The sequence below is a fragment of the Struthio camelus genome, chromosome 22, assembly GCF_040807025.1.
Source record: "Struthio camelus isolate bStrCam1 chromosome 22, bStrCam1.hap1, whole genome shotgun sequence".
NCBI lineage: Eukaryota > Metazoa > Chordata > Aves > Struthioniformes > Struthionidae > Struthio > Struthio camelus.
Genome location: NC_090963.1, coordinates 3101711 through 3124064, shown reverse-complemented (window position 1 = coordinate 3124064; position 22354 = coordinate 3101711). Strand labels below are relative to the sequence as shown.

Genomic DNA, 22354 nt, shown 5'->3' with positions numbered 1-22354 from the left:
AAGAGCTTACTTTAACTGGTGGCAAATAGAGCGGTAGCCTTGGCTTGGCTTTCCCGTTTGTGATTTCATGGCGAAGAGGGTATACAGCCAAGGATTGGCTATGCAGATTTGAAGCTGTGTCCACACACACACAAACAAAAACCACCACTGCAATCCGAAATGCCAAGGTAATTAAAGTCTTTTTTTCAGGCCATTCCTTTTCTTCGAACAAACTACCTTACGAAGTCAAGCACAGATTGACATTCCCCTTTATATCATATGCACAAGAATGAAGAGGTGCATTCTTACAAGTTGTATCTGTGAGTCAACTTATTTGTATGAAAATGAACACAAAACCATGATCTTCTAACTACCCTTCCCACATTAGCACTTATGCTTGCCCTCAGTGTCTGTAAAAGAGAACCACTGACACTTCTCAAAAGCCTTTATTCTTCATCCCATCTCTCTGTAAAAGTGATCAAAGCTCAACACAAACACAGCAGGGCACAACCATAAACCATGCCTTTTGTTCAGCCAGCCAACACAAAGTGATTTCTTGGCATGAATATAATTTAATATGTCTTTAAAAAAAAAAAAAGACACCTCCTCTGTCTTCTTTAGCATTTACTGCAGGAGATTCAGACACAGCATGCATAAGCAATGCAGGGGAAAAAGAAAAAAGTTGAAATGCGTAAGCCTGCAGGGTAATTGGATGAGGTATGCCCATCAGCCCTGCTAGCTCTGCTCCCAGAGGGGAAGGTGGTGAGGTGACACTCTCCTAGGACTGCAGACAGCTTTGGTGCTGACTTGACTCTGCACTAGTTTTAGGGCCTGTCATTTTGCCCTGAACCCAGCACTATGAAATACACTGCACATTTTAGACTCCAACACGTCAAGTCTAATCTTGATAGCAATAGTAATAATGTCTTAAGATCAATCAAAACCCCAGGGGGGAAAAAAAAACACATAATAAGAATTTTACTTTATGCTCACTTCTGGACATCTATAGTCATTTACAGGGGCATTCTGTAAATAGTACCAGCATCCGAGATTAAACCCTCGCTTGGATTTTTTACAACAATACCTTTTACCAGCACACCTAGCTGGGCTTGTACATCAATTGCCATAGCTCATCACACTACCAGGCCAAAAGGTCTGGTGTCCTGCCCCCAGCAATAGCCATTTCCTGGCATTTTAAAAGGTGGAGGAGGGGAGAGTCCTAACGAACTCAGCGTGCGGTGCTCTGCGTAGCAAGCTGGGATTGGGAGAAGATATTCCTTTCCAACTCCTGCACCAACAAATTTCTGTTGTTTAACATTAGAGTAAATGTGTACAGTTATGCAAAGACAAGGAGAACCAAATCTAGAGGATTTTATTCAGACTTTTTTTTTTTTAAACCAGGCTTCCCGTTTTAAGAAGAAAACTTTGCATTGAGCTCAGCACCGTGCCCTTATTCATTCAGGAAAGGATACTCTGAACTGCCACAAAGCAGACTCCCAGCCTTGCCATCCAGTACCCTCGCTATGCTCCATCACAGGCTGAAATTGCCCCTCAGACAGGCAAATCCTAGATACCTCCCTCGCACAGCCGCACAGGTAGGACCTACCACTGATACCACCAGGATGCACCTGCAGCTCCCTGCCAGGCCCTGCTAATACAGGCCTCCCCCCCACCAGCACCCACCCCGGTGACTACGTGACAGCACCAACTCCAGGTCCTTTCGAGCAGCTTGGCCTCCTCCACCCCAAATCCTCCCTCCGTCTCCAACCTTCCCCTCTACCCTCAGCCCTGCACACACCTCACCCCCCTGCAAAGCTGCTGCCCCCCCTCCAAACCTTCCTCTCCCTCAGTTCCTGCTCCTGCCTCTCCTCCACGCACCAGCTCCAGCGTTTTCTTCACAGCCTCTCCCCAAAACGTTTCACCCCAACCGAACCCTGGCTCCAAACAGCCCTCTTCCCCACCCATATTTTTTACCTCGACCCCCCACATAGCCCCCTCTTATCCCCTACACGCACTGTCCCCCCCCCGAAACCCTTCACTTCAGTCCCACCCCACCCCTCTTTCCCCCAACTAACCCTGCAAAACCCTTCACCCCGGCCCCACCCTGACTCACGCCACCGTCTCTACCCCTCAACCCACCTGATCGCCCTCAAACCTTCACCCTGGCCCTACCCCAACCCCACACAGCCGTCCCTGCCCCCAGACCCACCCTGTCCCCCCAAACCCTTCACCCTGTCCTATCCCAACCCCACACAACCCCCTCCCCTCCCAAACTCCCCCACTGCCCCAAAACCCTTCACCCCGACCCTAACGTGACCCCACACAGTCCTCTCTCCTCCTCGAGCCACTCTTTTCCTCCCAGAACCTTCACCCTGTCCTATCCCGACCCCACACAGCCCCCTCTCCCCCTAGACTCCTCTACCCCCCCCAAGGACCTTCACCCCCACCCTAACACGTCCCCACACATCCCCCTCTCTCCCCAGCCCGTCCCCCCTAAACCCTTCACTCCAGCCCTACCCCGCCCCACACACCCCTCTGCCCCCAGCCCCACACCTCCCTCACCGACACAGCCCTCCCCGCTCCCCCCAAGCCCCTCGCCCCCCAGCCGGCCCCACCTTGTCCATGAGCTTCCAGCACTTCTCCACCATCTTCTTGTCCACGGCGCCGGGCTGGTGCGGGCCCAGGTGGTGGTGGTGCGGCTGGAAGGCGTCCTTCATGAGCCCGATCAGCCCCCCGGGGCCCTTCTTCAGCGGCGCCGACATGAGGGCGGCGGGGGGCGGCCCCTCGGCACCGGGCCGCGGCCCTGCGGAGCAGCCGGGCCAGGGGACGCTCCGGCGGGCCGGGCCGCGCCGGGCAGGGCCGAGCAGGCGGCGGCAGCGGGGGGCGCCCGGCTCCGGCGGCAGCGCCGCTCCGCCCTGCGCCCCGGCCACGCCGCGCTCTGATTGGCCGCCGCCTCCCCTCGCGCCGCGTCGGCCCGCCCCCTCGACCGCCGCAGAGCCGGCGCCCATTGGCCGCCGCCCGCGCCCAGGAGGAAGGTGCCGAGCGGTAGGCGGCCGGCGGCTGGGCAGCGTCGCCCCGCCCCCCCGCATGCGCACGGCGGCCGGCGAGGGCGAAGGCGAAGGCGTGGGCGGGCGCGGCCGCCATGCTTAGTGCGGGCGGCCGGGTTGCCATGGGAACGGGGAGGGCGGCGAGCCGGGCCGGGCCCGGCCTAGCGGCGCCGGTGGCGGCTCGGCGCCCGCTCGTTTTTCACATCGTTTTACCACTTCCACGTTTGCTTTTGGTGAAACGGGTTTCGGCAGTTCCGCTGCTTCTCCGGGCTGGTTTGGCTGGGCCGCCGCCGCCGCGGCGTTCCCGAGGGAGCCAACCGCCTTCAGGCGGCGGTCAAACTGGCCCTCTTTCCGCGCTTCCCGACCCAAATCGGAGCGCTGCTCGGCGGCTCAGTGGGTCTGTGAGCCGTGCCCCTCTGCCCGTCCCCGCTGCGCCAAGCCGAGAGGATGCTCCTGACCAGAGCCAGTGCCAGCAATGATGGGCTTTTTTTGTTGTTTTTTTTGTTGTTTTTTCTTTTTTTTTTTCTCAAGAACAGCTTCGGGGCAAATCCCCTGTCCCTGCGGGTTTCCGTCCCCCCACGCCTGCTCTGGCGCAGGCTCTCTTATTTTTCAGACGTTGCAAAACAGGATTGTTTCCCCTTTTTAAAAGCCAGGTTCCCTTTTCTTCAAATAAGGAAAATTTCCAGCGCGAAAATCAGGAAGCGGAGCTGAGCACGTGGCGTTATTGCAGCGGTGTGAGCGCAGCAAGGCTCCGTTTTCTCTGGGAAACTGTTGACTAGAAAAGCCGCCTTCTAATAAACCCGTGCCTTGAGGCCTGTCTTTTTTTCTTTTTTTTTTTTTTTTGCTGATGTATTTATCCATTCCCTTGTGAAAAAAAAAAAAGCTGCACTAACACAATCTGACTTCCTTGTCAAATTAATAAAACTGTCTCATTCTGAAGAGGTTTATTCCCCTCCCACAAAACAGACGTGGCCTCGGCGTGTTTGCGTCCTGACGCTGGGCGGCCGGGGCTCTGCCCGGTGTCGGTGGCAGGCTCAAGCCCTGTGAGGATGCCCATCCGGCGGGATTTCGGGACCCTGAAGGCACTGGCCTGTTGACCCAACGCTCAGCAGCGGTGAAAGCATCCCCAAAACGTGAACCCATAACAGCAGAGCTAACAGCCACGTGTGCAGTGAAACAAGCTAAAAGCCAGCCCAGGTGTGACCAGAGCTGAACTCCCCCCAAAACGCACCCCTTGGAGGGTGCTGCTCAGGGGAAAACGCAGGAATGGGCACAAAACAGGTGAACCCGAGGCCGACGCTGTGCAGAAGCGGGGCCGGCCGCGGCGAGCTGAATCACCCTCCGCTTCCCGGGGACGGGGAGGATAACAGCTCGCGACGCTGTGGGGCAACTGAAAGGCACGCGGCTGCTGTCAGCGTCCGCGAGGCGCCTTATTTTGCAATGGCACTGAAAGCAAGAGCCCTTGTGGGTCTGATGCACTTGTTATTTCTAGTCCCTCTCCAACAGATCGCCATGGGTTTGGAGCATGCACAGTCCGGGTGGGGTGAGAGAGGCCAGGAGAGAAGGGGGAGAGAAGATGAGGCCAGGAAATGGGTCAATCCTTTGGCAGAGCTGACGACAGCAGACCTTCAGAAATCACGGCCTGGGCCCGGCAGTAAGTTCAGTTCTGTTTCTTTGCTGTCTTCAGATCCTCTTTTCACGTCTCCTTTCCCAGGCAAAACACTTCCTTTGCAAAGAGCAGCCGAGGCCGGTACAGCAGAGCGTCAGCCCCACCGCAAGGGCTTCAGTGAGGAGAGAAGACAGAGCAAAGCAGCAAATGCTGCAGTATGGCCAACCTCACCCCGAGGAGGCTGAGCGCCCGGAGGCTGCGCCCAGGCCTGGCCGTTCGGCAGCCCCAGCACAGCCCCCGGGGAGGTGGGGACGGGAGGTGCAGGTCGGCGCTGGAGATGAACCCACCGCCGAGCTTGCTGCTTTGCTCTCCCCTGCAGCAGCCGGGCAGCGACTCTTGCAGGGGAGCAGGGACCCCCTGGGGAGCTGCGACCCCCCCCACCCCACCCAGGGCAGCACTGGAAAGCAACTCGTGGGAGGGATGCGCGGTGCTTTTTTGGTGCGTGCTCGGCCCCTGCGTGGCTGCGGGGCTCCGGCTGCGACGCTGCCTCCGAGGAGGCTTTGCGTGCCTGAGTTTCTCGCCTCCCGCCCCAGCCCCAGCTGCACACACACTTCAGACTTCTGCTTTCTGGTACCGCAGCAGCAGCGCGCTGGGCCGCTCCACACCACCCCGGCTCCGGCAGCTTCCTTCTTCCACGGGTCTGCGCTCGGGACCGAGGACACCTGCTTCCCGGCAGCTCGTGATGAGTCCCGGCACAGCGCACGGCTTGCAGATCTGCAGCATCAGAGGAGCGGGGCAGCAGGAAGCAGTGTGCAGCGCTAGAGGCGTATGAGGAAGCCCTGTATAAATTGGTTATAAAACTCTGCAGTCTTGATTGTACTGCTTTTAGTAGAGGTTAGTAAATATTTCTGGGACAGGCAGCTCCTTGTCTGGCTTTAATTACCTGGGCCAATTTTCCTAAGGATTATATTGACCTCAAATATGTCAACATTTATTGAGGCTGTGTTCCTGAGGCTTTTCCCATTAGAGACTAATGGATCCTGGCTAATAGTCAAGCCGGACTGACCACCGGAGGGTGCCGCGGCCAGCTCCGGGTTACCACAAGTACCTGGGGAGAGGGCTGGGGAGGGTTGCACCGGCTTTGTGGAGCCAAATATAAAAATCGCCATGGCCCCTATCCAAAGAGATCAGGGAACGTGCTTGAGCAATTGCATTCCTGACTATCTGCTTCTCTGGGCATGATTCACTCCGAGTCACAGCTGCATTTACGTGTCAGACTTCACGCAAGGGTTGCTGTGGTCGGGGACTGCTCCCTCCCTGCGGGAAAGGGGAGCCCGACACCCCAGCCCAGGGCTCAGGCTCGCTCTTGGCGCGCCGGAGGGGCTGCAGCCCTGGCGGAGGGCTCTGCCTGGCCCTGCGGGGCAGTGGCACAGCCTAACAGCATGCCCAAAGCTGCTTCAGCGGACGCCAGGCCAGGAACGCGCTTCGTACGCCCGCTGCCCCTGCCCTGTCCCCGGGGCGTCTGCCGGGGCAGCTCCGCACCCAGCGCAGTGGTCACTTGCCGCTGGCGCGCAGGAAAGCCACGTCACGCTGGTTTTGTTGAAATCACTTCCTTGCACCCCGGCAGCTGGTGGCCGAGAGAGCGGCTGGGTGCTTTTGGCCACCTGCGTGCGTGTGACGGTGCCTGCAGCTTCGCCTGCGGTTGCGTGTCAGAGCCCTGCCTGGGTTCGTGCTGGCCAAGGCTGGGCATAAGCGCGTGCCCCACAGCTCCCCGCCAGGCCTGTGCATGTGCTGAGGTCCCTCTGATTTCTCAGCCCCGCATGGCTGCGCAGTGGTTTGTGCGCACGTGCGCGTGCACGTGGGATGTCGGGATCCACGTGCGCTGGGTGCGCGTCAGCTTCTGCGCACCGGGGAGCAGCCTCCGCCGCTGCCCCGTCCCGGGCACACCTTCCCTCGCCCTCTGCCCGCAGCCTGCCGACCTGCTCGCTCCTCCCGCCGGCCCGCGTCCCTGCCGGGCTGCCCGGGTCCCGCTGGCAGCGGAGGGGCCGCGCGGCCTCGCCGCGCAGAGCTGCCCCGGGCCAGGCAGCTCCCGGCTCCAGCCCCCTGCTCCCGCCGCCTGCCTGGCTCCCGCGCGTCCGCCCCACGAGGTGATGTCCGCTTCCTGCTGAAAAGCTGCAGTGCGCCCAGAAATCACCTGTTCTCCCCCAGGTATTGGGAGTTAATTATGTCCTGAGCAGAAATAACAGCTTAAAATCCCCTCCCTTCCTTCCCCTCCTGTTTTATAAAGAGGATGAAAATGCAGCGGCCATCCCCAGGGCTCCGCTCGCCGCGCCGAGCGGGAGGGTGTGCCGGAGGGAAGAGCCAGGGCAGGAAGGGAGGGAGATGCTGGGCTCGTTTCAGGCTGTGACCTGGGAGAGTCACGCTCCCTCCCCGCGTCCCATTCCCAGCTGCGCCCGTGCAGGGGCTGCCGCACGGGGCCCTGGGTGGGAGGAGGTCCGGCCCGACTGATCGGGCCTGGGTCTTGCCAGCCTGCAGCTGGAGGCGACCAATTCCGGTGCCGGGGAGCAGGGACTGGTTTTGGACGCAAGGTGTGCTTGGCCTGCGCCTCCGTCACGGGAACGAGATACTCAGCTGCTCCGAGGCGGAGGCAGGTGTGGGGCCAGATGACCTAACCTACCCTCGCTGCAGGCACGGTTGCTACAACAGCAGGCGTTCGCTTGAAGGCAGCTGCCACGTCTCGAGGGACTGAGGGTCCGTGCCGGCACACGGGCTGGCAGGGCAGCCGTCCCGACGAAGGTGCGGCGGCTCGTCGTCCGTGGTCTCCCTTCTCGTGCTGGGGGCCCCGCTGCCTCCCCTCTGTCCCCCAGAAGTCCAGCGTGCCGTCGCTCCCGCCTGGGCTCAGCTCCTGTGCACGCAGCCGGGAGCAGGTAGCACGAGCTGTGCCGGGTGCTGGGCCCGTGGGCGCTGGGAGAAAGCGCTTGTGTCCGTACCTCTCGCTGCTTTCTCCTTGCAGGCAGCATGCCGCTGCAGAGCAGAGGGAAGGGGAGAAGGGGAGTGAAGCAGCAGCAGCAGAGAAACGCAGCAGGTGAGTCTGGAGCCCTGTCTCCCTCCAGCTGGCCGGGTCGGGCCCCTCCAGCCCCTGCCCTGCTGCTTCCCCGGCCCTGCGAGGGCAGGCACGGCGGGGGCTGCGGAAGCAGGCGCTGGGAACGCCGGGGCCCAGGAATGCACCGCGGCCCCACGGGACGCCTCTTCTGCTGCTTTCTCAGCTTCTCCGGCCCTTCCCACCCCGCGCTAGGGCAGCGGCACAGTTACGCCTCTGGCCTGATGAGAAACAGGAGGCAGCAGCATCGGAGGGCCCTGCCCTAAGCGCTCGCCAGCCCTATGCTCCCTCCAGCCCCGCGGGACCCGGGAGTCGGAGAGAGCGGCTCTCCCAGCCCTGGCCTCTCCGGCAGGCCTCTGAAAGTGGACACACGCGCTGGGCTGGAAGAGCATGCGGTGTGGGGTTTTGGAAAGGGTCCCCATGGTCTGTGTGCCCAGGACCCCTGCTGCTGCCCCATCTTCACTGGGAAACCTCAACCCTCAGCCCCAAACGGGAGTGCATCTCCCCAGGGGAGCCGACCGCAAGTAAAACCTGCGATACCTGACTCTGCGTCCAACAAATATCTGCAGAAATATTGCCTCTGCACTGGTGTTTCTGCTGGAAGCATGTCCCAGCCAAGTTTTCCTGGGGTGAACATCCCAAGGCAGACTTCCCCATAGCCATGTGACAGCCGGGTCCCTTGGTGTTCCTGGGTCGAGCCCCATCAAAGACTTGTCCTTGACTCGGTCCCTTCCTTCTTCCCTCCGGCTGCAGAGAGCCAAGCCAAAGTGATGTACCGGAAAGCAGCCCTGGAGGTCGACATGCTGAACGAGCACATGGGTAAGGCTGGGAGGAGCCAGGGGTGGCAGCAAGCAAGGGCACAGCCACCCTACGGTCTGGATAGTGCCCTTTGGCTCCCCGTGCCGAGGCCGGGATCGTGATGCTCAGTGACTGCTCCGAGGGCTGCATCCCTGCTCGCCCTGGGGGCCCTGGCCTGCCCCGGGTGAGCCTGCCAGGAAGCTCAGTGCCCCGTAGCTGCCATGGGCATCTGTGACTCACAGTTCCCTGGAGGGGCATGGCCTGGCAGGCAAGCACTGACCACGAAGGGCTCAAGCGGAGGCTGCGGGACCTGGAGAAGGCGCTGGAGCAGGCGCGGGAAGACAAGCGAGACATGCACGAAGGTGAGAGCAGAGCTGGGAGGGGCAGTGGGGCTGGCATGGGGACCCCACACCTTGGTGCCCTGGCTGCTGGAGGCAGCTCCCCTCACCTTTCCTCTGGCCCTGACTGCCCAGCCCCAAAAGGCATCCTTGCTCGCCACCTCCCTGCCACACATGCACACTGTCAGCACACAAAGGCACTGCCTGAGGGCTTGTCGCATCCCAGATGTCCATCCTCAGCACAGGCAGAGGAGACAGAGGCAGAGACTTCCCTGCTTGCAGAAGTCATTGGCTAGCCATTTCCTCTGGGGCTCAAGAAGGGGCTTATTTTAGCAGAGGTAAAACCTCAGCCAGAGGTTTGCGGTCTTTGCCACATGCAAAACTCCGTGCTGGCTTTCACTCTCCCACGCTCGCTCGGCGCAGAGGTAAAGCTTTCTCTCTGGGGCTCCCTCCTGTCCCCCCCCCCACCCCCCCCCCGGCGTCGCCACACCCCCACCGAGCAGAGGGAAGGTGCACGGCAGCTCCGGGTGTGTGAGCCGCCAAGGGGAGCCCCCCCGGTCAGGCCTCACAGGAGCCCCCGCTGGGATCTCAGCATGGGTGCTGCCCGTTTGCCCCCACCACTGCCCCTGCATTTTTCCCCTTCTCCCCTTCCCGCCTCTCAGCAATGGCCCGGCAGTACCAGGAGCTGCAGGAGCAGACAGCATCCCGCCGCCGCAGCTTGGAGATGGAGGTGAAGAGCCTGCAGGAACAGCTCGGTATGGCCCCCGGCGTGCCCCCCCCGGCCGGTGGGGTAGGGATGGGGTCCACCATGCAGCACCAGGTGTGGGTGACTATCCGCTCAGCATCCCCTGTGTCTGTCCCCGTTCCCCCACAGCTGCCAGCCTCCGGGAGCGTCAGCTGACCCAGGAGATGGCTGCCCAGGCGCTGGCCGAGAAGGATGTGACCATCACCCAGCTGCAGAGCAGGCTTGATACCATGGAGATGGAGTATGAGAAGATCCTCCATGTGAGTGGGGATGTGGCTGTGGGTGGCTGCCCCAGGCAGCGCAGCAACCCCTCCTCACTGTCACCTCTCCCTCCAGGGCAGCCTGGACCTTGTCTTGGCCAAGCTGGCAGGGGCCAGCCAGTACTGGGAGGAGATGGGTACATCCATCTCCCTGGAGAACAAGGAGCGCCTGCAGGAGTTTGGCCTCAACCCCCTGGAGATATAGCACCCTGGAGACCCCCAGGAGAGGACGGGCTGGCCAGGACCTTGCCTCCCCATGCCTTCAGATTCCCCATTCCCATTGCCCACCACCCTAGCTCCCTTGGGCCAGGCAAGAGGACAGAGATGATCGCTCTCATCTGGCCTTGGGACATGCTACATGCTGCTGAGATGCAGACCTCTCTGTAACACTACTCACATGAGCAGCAGTGAGGATTTGTCTTTTAATCACATCCCATGGGTGACATAGGAACAGTGCTGTGATGGGGGCAGGTACCCACCACCCCTGGGTTTGCAGGAAGGATGGGGTGAGGAGCTCAAGGGAGAGGAGAGGTTCATGGAGTGGCAGACCTGAGCCAACAGGCTGAGCCCTGGGGGCCCATGACAAGCCTTGGGGCTTCCTCTAGGGAGCCATGGCCTCTGACACTCACTTTCCCTTTTGCACACTGGCCCTGGGGCCAGCTCCTGGGCTGAGCCAAGCCCCCGGCTGCCCAGCCGCCTGGGTCATGGCTTGGAGAGCACTGCCTCAGCTCTCCTGAGAGCCTGCTGGAGCCTGGAGCTGGATGGGAGGTGAGGGCTTCAACGCAGTGTCCCCAAATACCCCTGGAGGCAGCTGGACAGGCAAAGGCACAGGTCAGTCTTCAGAATATAAGAAGCCACCGTGGTGGTTAATAAAAGCTTGGGTCCAGCTGTGGACAACGGAGAAAAATCTCAGGGAGGTGGGAGGCTGCGAGCCCCCTCCCAAGCATGGAGATGTGGCAGCTGTGTGCCCAACGGCCACGCTGAGCAGTGCCGGGCTCCCTGGGGGAGCTGGGCCGGGGCACCGACCGGCTGGACCTGGCCTGCGTCGAGCTGCTGTGCGGGGAGACCTCCCCGGAGCTGGGCTCAGCCCGGGCCGCTAAAACGCCTGGTGCAGCCTCCTCTGCTCCTCTGGGCACGGGCTCTGCGGGGATGGAGAAGGGACACGCGGGCAGCTCAGCTGTGCCGTCCGCCCGCCTGCCACCTGGCTCCTGTGGCCAGGGGACAACCCAGCCCCACGGGCTGACCTTGGCATGGGGAAGTGCCAGGGCGGAAAGGGCAGGAGGAGGCTGCAACCCGGAGCAGCGACTGGGGCGTGAGCAGCGCTCCCAGCCGGGGCAGGTGGATGGGGCCAGGCGAGAGGGGTTTACCTGTGCGATCCCTGTACCGGCAGCGGCGGACACGAGCCAGGAGCTGGGTCCCTCTGGTCCCACGTCAAGGTGACAGAGTGCAGGAGAGCTGTTGGGAGAGGGCGGGGGGGGAGTGCAGGAGCCCGAGGCCGGGTCGCTGTCCTCGAAGAACTGCAGCGGGGACAGCCCGATCTGCAATAGCAAACGGGTTAGTGCTACAGCTGCTGGCGCTCGGCGGCAGGCCGGCCCGGCCCTGGAGGAGACCTTGCTGTGTCCGGGCTTGGGGGCAAGAAACCCATCCTGGCAGCCCATCCTTCGCAGCGCCCCAGGGTCCCGGCCGCCCTCAGTCCCCAAACCTACCGACCGGTAAAACTCGTCGCCGGCAGGGTCGATGACCAGCAGCGTCACCTGGTCGGCGTGGGCGCGGATCCTGAGCACCGTCTCCTGGTGGTCCAGCCCCTCGATGCTCTCACCGTTCACTGCCAGCAGACGGTCCCCTTCCTTCATCCCTGCCCTCTCGGCCGGCAGCCCGGCGTCCACCTCCCACAGGAACTGGCCTGCCGTGCGGGGGCACGGAGGAGAGACGGGAGACGCTCATTCAGCCAGGGAGAGCCGGGACCGGCACCCCCGAGCGCCGATGAGGACAGGGTGCCCGCGTGGGCACAGGACTCCCAGCTCTTCCCAAACCTCAGGCACCTCTTGCTGGGGGGCAGACGGCTCCCCCCAGCCCCTCACCTGTGGCCCCTGAGCTGCACTTGTCTTCCTTGAGCAGAAACCCGTAGCCGTCGGGCCCCTTCACCATGTGCAGCTTGCGGACCTTGAAGGGGAGCCAGGAGGCGTCTGCCAAAGCGGCCGTGACCCGCAAGCCCCGCAGGCGGTAAAACTCCTCCGCCGCGCTGGACGCCACCAGCAGCGTCATCTTGCTGCCGCTTCGCTTGAGCTGGGTGAGAAGCGCGGGGTGCTCAGCGCCGTCGCTAAGCCGTGCCCTCCGCCTCCGCCCCCGGGCGCGCGGGGAGCACGCACCTTTCTGGCGAGGCGCGCGTGCGAGTAGCCCCGCACGCTGGCCCCGTTCAGCTCCAGGAGCCAGGAGCCGGAGGGCAGCCCCGCTCGCTCGGCCGGCCCGTCGCGCCGCACTGACAGCTGGAACGTGCCCTTCACGCCTGCCCGGAGGAGAACGGCGGTGCGGCGCAGGCAGGGCGCCGCCGCGGGCGGCCTGGCAGCCCTGCCGCCCCAGCCCCCCTTTTACCTTCTGGCCCCGAGATGCTGAAGCCGAAACCGCTTTTGTCCCTCGCGATGTGGCAAAGCCGCGGGCGGACGTCACCCGGCAGCATCTGGGACAGGTCCCTGCCCAGGGCTTTGGCCGCTTTGTAGGAAGCACCATCCAGCACCGCCAGCAGGACCTGGTTCCCGCTGGCCTTGATCTTCTGCACCACCTGCAAGGGGCCAGGCGGCGAATCCTCCCCTGCCAGCACCGCCCGGCAGGGACGGCCACCCCGGGGGGCAGCGCCGCCCGGGCACACCGGCCCTTCCCGCAGCCCGGCGGCGGGGCTGGCAGCTTACCCTGCAGTGCTCCATGTGGTCCACGAAGCGGCCGTTCACCTGCAGGAGCCGGTCCCCGTCCTGCAGCCCCCTGCGCTGCGCCAGCCCCCCCAGCTCGACCTGCCGGACGATGTGGCCCTGGCAGCCCGGCTCCTCGTGCAGGCAGAAGCCAAAGGTCTCGGCGCTGCCCTTGCTCAGCAGGTAGAAGCGGGGCTCCCCCAGGCCCTCGCCGTCTGCGCGGTGGGCACGGCCCGTGAGCGGGGCCCTGCACGCGTCCTGGCACAGGTTTTCCACCCCTGCCAGGGCTGGGGGCTCCCACTGTCTCCCGCTCCCCACTGCTCCCCTCCTTAAGAGAGCCCGGACCCGAGCGACTCCCCTGGGGTATGCGGCTGTCCGACCCCCGTGCTGACACAGGGGATGCCCCGGGGATGAGGGTATTTACCCGTGTCCTCAGCCAGCGACAAGGCAGGGTTGTCGATCCCATCTTTGGGGTTAAATTCAAATTTTCTGAAACAATAAAAGGCAGGAGAGGCCACATCAGTGCAGCAGCGTGGCCTTCCCCCTTGCCCTCCCCAGCCCTGCTGAGGAGACCCCCGTTCCTCCCAGAAAGGGGCAGGCTGGGGCCACAGCTCCCAGCGCCTCCTGCCTCCCCTCCTTCGGGGAAGGCTGGCAAGGGAGCTCCCTCCTGGAGTCTCCCTGCATCCATCTCTCCTTAGCTAGGAGCTCAGGGACAGACCCTCCGAAGGCAGGCAGCCGGGTTCGGCGGCGGGGGCCGCACCACCCGGGGGCCCCTCAAGGCACCCACCACCCCAGCCAAGGATGTGCCCCTGCGTGGCCTGGTTGAGGGGCCACGAGTCCCAGGAAGCCCCCAGCCGCGGGGGAGCTCAGCACTTACAGGATGGACTTCTTGTCGCCCTCGAGCCCTGCGGAGGGAGAGGAGAGGTCAGCGCGGCAGGCAGCGGGCTGAGGAGCAGACCCCAGGCTCCCAAACGCTCGTGGCTTGCCCCTTTGCAGGCTGGGCAGGGGGCGGGGGGGGAAAGCGATGTCTACACGGCCCTACCCTTCCCTCTGCCCGCCGGCTGGGAGAGGCTCCTGGCACAGCCCGTGCCTGGGCGCAGCTCGGCCCTTGGCCCTGCCACCAGCGTCTTTTTGCATTTCAGAGCGGCAGTACCCGCTGCTCGGGTCCGATGTGCACCCGCCGCCCAGCCCAGCGGGGTCCTGCAGCACCAGGGCGAAGCGGGCCCGGGCAGCGGTATGCAGATGGAGGCATAGAGGTATGCAGGCTTTAGGGCTGGGGATGAGCAGGGGGATCAGGGCCCCTGAGAGCATCTGCGGTGGTGTAGGAGGCCCAGAAGTGGACACAGAGGCTTTCCCCTGTACATCTCCCCCCAGAAAACCTCTCCCCACCTCTTCCAGGCCAGAGACCCCAGCCCCATGGAGAGGGGGTTCCTGCCAAGCACCCCCACAAAATCCATCCACGTTTTCCGGGATGCTTGTAGCACCTTTCCAGAGCCTCCCTTGGCTCTGACACCGCTTGGCCCCCTGGAGAAGCAGGGCCTGGAGACGTGAGCGTGAGGAAGGCTGTCCAGAGGACTAAGCACCGCTGCCCCTCGGCCCCGGCACGTACCTTTCATTTGCTTCATGGCTGCAGGGAATGCGAGAGGGAGCAAGGTACAGGGTGAAGTGGCAGAGAAGTCGGTGTCCCCGCCTCCTCCAAGACGCCCCAGGTTTAATGGTTAAACGGCCCTGGCGTCTCCCCTGCCCTCCCACTGCCAGCCTGCACCCAGGTGGGTTTGGAGCAGCACCCCGGGGTGCTTGGGAATAGACCCCAAGGGTCCCGGCTTGCTGCTGCCCCCGGGGCAGCCCCTGGAGGGAAAGACCGTCTCTGGCTCGGCAGGGGCTGGAGCAGAAGTGGGGCGGCTGCCCAGGCCTCGCCCCACAAGGCGGGGAAGCGCCGGAGCCCTCCAGCCCCGCTGCCGCAGCAGGCACGGGCGCACCAGCTCCTCCGCATTCCTCCCCCGGGAAGGGCCCGGAGAGGAGACCGAGTCTTGGCGCTAGCATACTTCAGTGGAAACAACGGGGGGGCACTTTAATGCTTCCAAGGATTTCACAAGCAAGGCTGAGTCCTGCCCTGCTCACGTCACGCGCCAGCAGTGGCCGAGGCGCCGGGGCTGTGGCCGTGGGTCTCTCCAAGCCCGGAGCAAGTCCCGTTTGCTCCTGGCCTGGTCTGCTGGCAGTTCTCCCACATTTGAGCCTTGCCCCATAGGTGGGGGCTGAGCTCCACGTACCCAGTAACTTTGACAGCCTCGGTAGCACTCGACTAGGGGGCATCTCCACCAGGAGAAGGGCGCAGATGTAGCGCTCCCAGGGCACCCTCCAGCGTTTGCTCCCCAGCAGCGCTGCTCCTTCTCTGGCCAGGTAGGCGGTCGGCAGGTTAGAGGCTCCCGTCCCGCAGTTTCCCAAGCATCTTCTTGACTTCGCTCTCCACTCGCAGGAACTTGGCCTTCCTCCAGGGGTTGGCAGTCTGTCTCCGGCTGCTCTCCAGGTCCTGTAGGAGGAGGGCAAGGTGCTGCCGAACCCGCTCACGGTCCCAGAAAGGCAGGTTCTTGTGCACTATGCTCAGGATGTTGGACCAGTAGTCAGAGACGTCGGTGCCTGCTGTAAGGAAGACCAGCGCCCTGACACCGTCCTGATCCATGCGCAGCGTGTGAAGTTCCCGTTTGCCTTCCTCGCTGATGTCGTTGAAGTACAGGCTGCAGGTTGGGAGAAAAAGGGCAGGGAGACACTGTGAGGGCTGGGGGACAGCACGCAGAAGCAGACAGGGGCTCCCAGCCTCCACTGCTAAGCTGGGACATGCTGGGTTGGATGTATTGCCCGTGAGAAAGAAGAGAGGAGGAACTCACTGCACTGTGTCCAGCGTCGTGTGCTTTTTGGCCACCTCCACCAGCCCCAGGGCGGCCGCGTCCGTCAGCGAGTTGTAGCCCAGGTTGAGCTCCTGAAGGTGCTGGTTCTTGGCCAGGTGCTGAGCAATGACCTCGACGCCCCGGTCCCCCAGCGAAGTGTGCAGTAGGGACAGGTGGGTCAGCGAACGGTTGCCTGCCAGCGCCTCGGCCAGGAATTGTGCTCCCTGCTCGCCCACGGGGTTATTTGCCAGCCTGCAGACAGATGAGCTCAGGGGGACGGCCAAGGCTGGGCATGGAGCCCAAGCCCAGGGTGCAGGGCGGGCAGCAGGGACATTTTCATGGGAACACAGAGGCAATGCCTCGCTCCCTGCTGTGTACTCACCGCAGGTTGCTCACCACACACTTGTCGTGCAGGAGCAGGTCACGGATTTCCTTGCAGGCGTCAGGACCCAGGTTGTTCAGCTGCAAACTGATGCGGAGCAAGAGAGGGGGATGGCAGGACCAAACAGGCTGTTATCTGTGGGGCTGGCACCCTGCCCTCTCCTTTCGCCCTGGCCTTCTCCTGCCCTCACTGTCCCCATCCCCCCTGGGATCCCTAGAGAAGTCTAGGCAAGGCTTCCTCTCCGAAAGGGAGCACACAGCAACTGCACCCACGATCCCACCAGAGCTTGAGTAGCATCAGCCAGCAGATCCAGTGCCAGCAGAAGCAGGGCCGGGAAAGGGGATCCAGGGCCCGTGGGTGGCAGGGGAAGGTCTGAGGAGGGAGCAGGACCCTACCAAGCCCTCCGGAGCATCCGGAGGAAGGAAGCTCTGCCCAGCGCAGCTGTACAGCTGAGTCCATCTCTACTGAGTGTGGTTCGCCACCCCCTGGGTGACGGGAAGACTGCAGGTCCACAAATGGACTGAAAAAAACTGCCATTCCTTTGCACAGTCACGATGCCCGTTCTTGCCGGCACCTCTCCTGCCCAGAGTTGGCAGAGCTGGCTGCACAGGGATGCTGGGTGCTTCTGGGCATCGAGACCCTCCCAAGCAACGGGAGAGACCTGGGCCTGCCGGAGAAGCCAGCAGGCCAGCCTGTGGTGCCAAATGCAGGAGAGAGCTGCCTAAGGAGTACCACTGCAGGGTGTGTTGGGACTCCAAGTCCCAGCATGCAGTGCCTAGCAAGGCTGCTCAGGGAGTGTTGCCTATTGGAAGCTGTAGTCCCCACGGCCTGCACTGAGGATAAACAAGGGCATGCATGCCTTCCTCCTGCTTTTGCCACGCTCCAGCTCCTGGTGGTCCCTGAGCTGGGCAGAGGTGAGGGCAAGCCCAGGTTTTTGAGTGCTGCCCAAGGGCGGGAGGAGGCGGTACTCACTGGAGAGCCTTGCACCGCAGCAGGACAGGGAAGAGGGTCCTCAGGCTGCTGGTGTCAAGATTGCAGGAGGTCAAGTTCAGCTCCTCCACCTCATGGCATGTGGTGCGCATGACAGACGCCAGGACAGAGCACTTCAGAGGGGTCATCTTGACAGATGAAAGGTTGACGGTCCGGAGGGAGCGGATGGCCTCAGCCGTGAAGCGTTCATTCTGGAACTCATGCAGGAAGAACAGGTAGTCCATCAGCTCAGATGGGGGCAGCCCCTTGCGACTGTTCCTGATGACCGTCTTCTTCATGGCCTTGGCAATCTCAAAGGCTGCCAGGTTCTTGATGGAGCAGCCCAGCTGTTCCAGGATGGCGCGATTACGGCGGGACAGGATCCCACCCATGAAAATGGGGAAGAGTTCAAAGACCTCATCATCAGAGGCCTCATCGGGGTGGCGCATGGGGCCCTCCACACCCAGGATGCTGGAATTGATCTGGTCCAAGACATCATCATTGAAATAGTCCTCCTCTTTGAACATCTCTTCTGCCATGGTTCGGGCAATAGTGTCCCGGTCCTTGCCACTCAGCCGGGAGAAGTAGCGAGGGAAGATTCTGAGCAGGTTAAGAAGCACTGGCAGGAAGCGCAAGGGCAGCACCTTGGAGATGATGTTCAGAACCACAACAACATCTTCACTTACTTTCCCGATGACCTCTGACAGCTCCTTCCCTACTCGCTGTGCCAGGGTCTTCTTCTCACCCAGGACTACATACAGGGCTGCCAGGTACTCCTGCATAGCAGGAATGGTGAAAACAAAGCTATGCTCTTTGCCCGGCTGCACACATGGTGTGAGGAAGAAGCGGAATACGTCACTGCGGAAAACCTCCAGCAAGTTGAGCTCACTTTCGGTCTTCATCTCCACCTCAAAGCACTGCTGCAGATCCTCCTCTGAGAAGCAGGTCTTGCGGGACATCACCCCTTCGTGGGCCAGCTTGCCCACTGTCTTGGCCACGTACTTCATCATAGAGATGTTGGTGGGGTCAGTGCTGTCCAGCACCTCCCCGCTGAAGTTGAGCCTCAGGAAGCTTGTGTAGATGCCAGTTAGGGTCTGACTGGGAGGCACTGTCTTGGTGAAGTAGAGGAAGTGTAGTGTTGTGCAGACCAGCCAGCAGTAAGAGGGCAGGAAGCAGGCAGCAGCAATTTGGTTGTGGCGCTCCAGGTTCCTTGACAACATCTCCACCAGGTTGTCCTGCTCGCCCGAGCTGCTCCCTGGGCTCTTACCGCCGCCATCTTCTCCACTGCAGCCAGGTTGGCTCAGGCGCATCTGGAAGTACAGCTTCTGGAGGTTGGTATCGGAGAAGCCACAGATCTCAGCGTAGCGGCCCACATACTTGCCCGGGATCCGGCGCAACGCAGATGGGCGTGTGGTGACGATGATGCTGGCCTGGAAGCAGAGGACAGGATGAGTTTTGAGGTGCTCCCTCTGTGTCTTTGACCTAACTTCAGCAGGATGCCAAGCCTGAGACCCACATATGGTAGCGTAAGAATCAGACTACCCGGGAGCTGTGGTTCAAGGAGCTGCTGACCACAGGACTTTGGTTCAAACCTGCCCCAGTCGGAGGGGACAAAAGATCTTTCCTCATCCAGTGCTAGACATAAACAGAGTCTAGAAGGCCTTAGCCAGGCAGGCAGATTGCCAAATATTGCTTTCTTTGTCTTTCCAGGCTTGCCCCAAAGGCTCCACAGAGACAAACCAGCAACAGTGACATGAGGACACCTTGGCAAGTCACTCCAGGGATGAAGGACGCCTGTTCACTTGCAGCCAAGCTGGGCTACGAGCAATTAGCATAAGGGCAAGGGCCCCTGCCTGCAGCGCCCCAGGGCTCACCCCCAGCCTTTCTCCAGCGCAAAGGAGCTGGAGGAAAACAGAGACACTGACCTCTGGCAGGAGGTACTTGCGCAGCAGGTTGACCACGATGGCAGGGGGAGGCACAGGCTCATTGGGGTCACAGCACAGCTCTGTGCCAGCCAGCCGGAAGTCCAAGTTGAGGCGCTCCAGGCCATTGAGGATGAAAAGCATCCTGAGGTTGGAAGTGCCCAGCGTTGGCACCACGTCCCGGAGGTGCTGGTACTTCTTGGTGATGAGGCGCCGCAGGGAGATGGGAGTATGACTCTGGGACAGATCCTCACAGGAGAAGGGGATGACCAGCTCAAAGCGGGGCAGGCGCCCATGGCACCAGTCTACCACCATCTTTTTGATGAGGGTGCTCTTCCCCGTGCCCACAGTGCCAAACAGCACCACAGTCTTCACCTGCCGCCCACAGGCATCCACATCAAAGAGGTTCTGGAGGCTGATTACCCGGCTGCAGGGCTGCTGGAGCTGGTGCTGGATGGCCAGGTCAGGCGAGGGCTTCAAAATCTCCTCCAGGGAGCTCTCCTGGATCACTGGGTCCACATGGACCGCATCTAGTGAGAAGGAAGGGCCAAACTGCCTTTCCTCATTTGGCTGGTGGCTGAACCATGCAGACAAGCTCTTCTGGTGCTTCCTTATGGCATCTAGGAAGAGAAAGTGCTTGACAAGGCAAGGGCTTCCCAATGACAGGGGAAGTCATGGGGAAGTTGCTTGCCCCAAGCCACCGCAGTGAGCTGGCTGCAGAGAGAAGGGTAGAACCCAGGAATCCTGGCCCTCATTGCTTTTGCTTACCACCACACTGCTCAGGGCAGCAACTGTCCCCAACCTGCTGTGCAGGACCCTCCATCCTCTTTGGTGCAAGGTTGCAAGCTTACCAGAAGAAGTCACATTCCTCAGTGCAGTCAGGCCATGGCGAGGGGAGCTGGGCTGGGCAGGGGGTTCCTGGGACCCTCCCTGATGGTGAACGCAGCTCCTGCGAGAGGAGGGAAGAGTGCTGCGAGGAGGCTAGGGGCTGGTAGCCCCAAATCTTGCCCAAAGCGGGGTGGGCAGTCTGCAGATCAAACCTGAATACCATGGGAGGCACTGAGCAGAGCCAGCTCACCAGCAAAGCGCTATCCTATTTTTCTCCCTGTCCTTCCCCTGCACCAAGGGAGAGCAGGGCTGGGGGCAAGGGCAGTGCTGCCACATGCCGTGAAGAGGAGCTGAGGGCAGGTGAGCAAGCTGTGCACTGTGCCATCCCCAGCCCAGTGCGGGAATGAGGCCGCAGCAAGGTAGAGAAGTTGAGCTGGATTCGGAAGGGGCAGAGAGTCATGCGCGGGTTGTTTTCCAGGTGGAAGCAGAGCAGCAACTCTGCCCGCAGTGCCCCAATGGCCCCGAGGCAGCCAGCCCTGCCACCCATGTCCCTGGTGGCAAATGGCCACAGGGGCTGAGAGGGCTCAGGCCAGGCCCCAGCTGCGTTGCACCGTACCTGGGGAGGGTCATGCCGTCTGCACGGAGGATCTTCCTGAGCAAGGAGCTGCTGGCAGTGCCTGGACAGAAGAAGCACACACACCATCAGGGATGGTCTTATCTGACCCAGCAGAGCTCACACCGCCCAGCTTATGGGCTTAGCGTCTCGCTGTGGCAACCCACAGACCATTCGGGCTCAGCCAGGGGGGTGGGGAGAGATTTACACCAGGGATGAGACTTCCCGAGGATGAGGACAGATTCAGGGTCACAGTCCCGCAGCCACAGAGCACGGCTCACCTGGCACCGAAGCAGCGCACGGGTACGCACGCCAGGTCCCCCTCCTCTCCGGCAGAGATCTACGCAGCTGCATCCAGCTGCTCCAGGGCAGGCGGCTCGGGCACTGCATGGCCCAGGACATCTTCTGGCTGAAATAGAGGGGCACGCCATGAACCATGCCGGGAGCCAACAGGCTCCCTCCCCAGCCCAGCTCTGCAGCCTGAGTCCGGGGAATCCAGGAGCTGGGGCTCGGAGAGATGGCACGGCAGGGGGGAGGTTAGGAAAAGCAGTGATCCTCTCCTAAATATCTGCATGCACGGTGGGTTCCCCCTAATCCCAGCGTGCCCCCCAGGCTGCTCCCCTTGCTGAGCCGTGCCACCTCTCCGTAGCACCCGGCAGCCCTTGCTGCGTCCTTGGCAGCCGGCTGAGCCCTCTTGCCGGGGCCTGCCAGGCCGAGGCGGCTGCAGCACGCAGAGATGCCGAGCGGAGCCTCCTCCCATTTAAAGCAGCCGAGGAGGCTGGCAGCCGGCAGGGAGACGAGCGCAGGCTGGCCGCAGGATGCCAGGGCACAGCTGGCTCCTTGCCTCGGGGCTGCAGTTGGGCACAGCACAGGGTGACATTTCCCAAGCAAAGTGCCTGTCTCCAGCCACGGATGGGGGTCTCAGCAGGTGCCCGGTGTAGCAGGGCTGCCCAGGCAGCCTTCCCGCGCGGGTCCAGCTCTGCAGGACCTGCCGGAGGAGCCAGCAGCGAGCAGTGCGGGGTTAACAGCCCTGCTCCCCAGGGATGTGGTGCAGCAACACCTGGCCTTACCTGCCCGCGTTGGGTCTCGCAGAACAGGCTGCGCCTGTGCTGACTCAGTCTCCCAGGTCCAGCTCAGCTGGGTGATGCTCCAGGGACACAGGCTGCTTTCAACACTCCCGACATGCTGAGAAATTGAGGCACAGGGCTAAGAAAGCAGACAGGAAGGGACAGGGGACAAAAACTCTCTGCATTTGCCTGCCCCCCACCCCCCAGGAGAGGATAAGCAGGGTGACTGCTCGCTCACACCTCCAACAGCCTGGGCTCTTTGCAGTCCCTTCTCGTGTTTTCCAGATGGGGAAACTGAGGCACGGGGAAGGGTCTGGCAGAGCTGACACTGAACCCGGATGTTCTTATCTCAGGGCTTTTGCCGTAAGCAAACCCCGATGCACGCCGTGCCCAGACCCCAGCCAGCCCCTTCGCAGCAGCCTTGGCCGCCGGGGCACATCGGGCAGCAGAAGGCCCCGAGACGCCCGCCTGCTGCGGTCCCCCTTCAGGGACCCCTGCGTGCTGGCCCTGCCCACGCCGCCTGCCTAGCAGGGCTGCTCCCCCTCTCTCCAGTTACAGCCAGCCTCCCTGGCTGCCGGCTGCCTGCCCCTGCTGCCTGGAGGGACACAGAGGCCAGGCCAGGGCCATGTCGGCACAGGCACCTTGAGCCCAGGGCAACAGCCAAGCTGGCACCGAGCAGAGGCTGCAGCCCAAGTGGCAGGCGTTACCTCGAGCGGGAATCCTCGCCGGGCAGCCACGGCCCGCCGGTGCCCTCGCCGCCTGCTCCCCCGGGTGCCGGGCTGGTGCAGCCAGGTGCTGAGCCCGCCGGGTGCCCGGGTAGGCACTTTCACCCCGCCGTTTCCGTGTCCGTCTCGGGGAAGAAGCTCCTCTCTCCGGTGGCTGTTTTGCAGCTGCAACTTCCTGCTGCTG

At 62.2% G+C, this 22354-nt stretch overlaps 4 protein-coding genes and 1 long non-coding RNA gene across 27 annotated transcripts in view; 1 reads left to right on the top strand and 4 right to left on the bottom strand.

The window, feature by feature from the left end:
- The window catches only part of CBL (Cbl proto-oncogene), a 45998-nt gene extending 43160 nt beyond the window's left edge, over positions 1-2838 (bottom strand). Inside the window, exon 1 of one of the 2 annotated variants that reach the window (XM_068917007.1) lies at positions 2595-2838. In XM_068917007.1, the coding sequence (XP_068773108.1) occupies positions 2595-2741 (147 nt within the window). In that variant the 5' untranslated portion in view covers positions 2742-2838. The remainder of the gene's footprint in view (positions 1-2594) is intronic. The other variant, XM_068917008.1, reaches the window with a different exon arrangement.
- Positions 2839-4292: 1454 nt separating this feature from the next.
- Positions 4293-10275, top strand: DRC12 (dynein regulatory complex subunit 12 homolog). Of its 7 annotated transcripts, none has more exons than XM_068916997.1 (7): positions 4293-4680; positions 7649-7720; positions 8489-8554; positions 8776-8895; positions 9534-9626; positions 9746-9876; positions 9953-10203. In XM_068916997.1, the coding sequence occupies exons 1-7, from the start codon at positions 4293-4295 to the stop codon at positions 10079-10081; spliced, it is 999 nt and encodes a 332-aa protein (XP_068773098.1). In that variant the 3' UTR covers positions 10082-10203. The 7 variants fall into 7 exon arrangements, with proteins under 7 accessions (XP_068773098.1, XP_068773097.1, XP_068773102.1 ...); XM_068917002.1 differs by lacking the exon at positions 4293-4680 and adding an exon at positions 5468-6843 and having other exon boundaries at positions 9953-10275; XM_068916996.1 differs by having other exon boundaries at positions 4539-4680; positions 9746-10275.
- On the bottom strand, positions 5349-8783 carry LOC138061935 (uncharacterized). Its single transcript, XR_011135939.1, has 3 exons — positions 8276-8783; positions 7313-7659; positions 5349-5474 (listed from the first exon to the last, which is right to left on the bottom strand). It is a non-coding gene; the product is annotated as an uncharacterized lncRNA (long non-coding RNA).
- On the bottom strand, positions 10262-15180 carry NHERF4 (NHERF family PDZ scaffold protein 4). 16 transcript variants are annotated; one of them, XR_011135932.1, is made up of 12 exons: positions 15050-15180; positions 14389-14406; positions 13657-13684; positions 13204-13268; positions 12783-12994; positions 12469-12655; positions 12246-12382; positions 11958-12162; positions 11583-11779; positions 11121-11414; positions 10903-11017; positions 10262-10763 (listed from the first exon to the last, which is right to left on the bottom strand). XR_011135932.1 is itself a non-coding variant. In XM_068916989.1 (12 exons), the coding sequence occupies exons 1-11, from the start codon at positions 15090-15092 to the stop codon at positions 10960-10962; spliced, it is 1317 nt and encodes a 438-aa protein (XP_068773090.1). In that variant the 5' UTR covers positions 15093-15180; the 3' UTR covers positions 10262-10763; positions 10912-10959. The 16 variants fall into 16 exon arrangements, 11 of the variants coding, with proteins under 11 accessions (XP_068773090.1, XP_068773086.1, XP_068773091.1 ...); XR_011135933.1 differs by having other exon boundaries at positions 10912-11017; XR_011135936.1 differs by having other exon boundaries at positions 11244-11414.
- On the bottom strand, positions 14830-22343 carry NLRX1 (NLR family member X1). The gene is made up of 10 exons (XM_068916978.1): positions 22153-22343; positions 21449-21563; positions 20660-20787; positions 20382-20442; positions 19789-19886; positions 18941-19557; positions 17019-18445; positions 16047-16133; positions 15665-15916; positions 14830-15514 (listed from the first exon to the last, which is right to left on the bottom strand). Exons 3-10 carry the CDS (start codon positions 20778-20780, stop codon positions 15196-15198), a joined length of 2982 nt encoding a protein of 993 aa, XP_068773079.1. The 5' UTR covers positions 20781-20787; positions 21449-21563; positions 22153-22343; the 3' UTR covers positions 14830-15195.
- Positions 22344-22354: the final 11 nt, after the last annotated feature.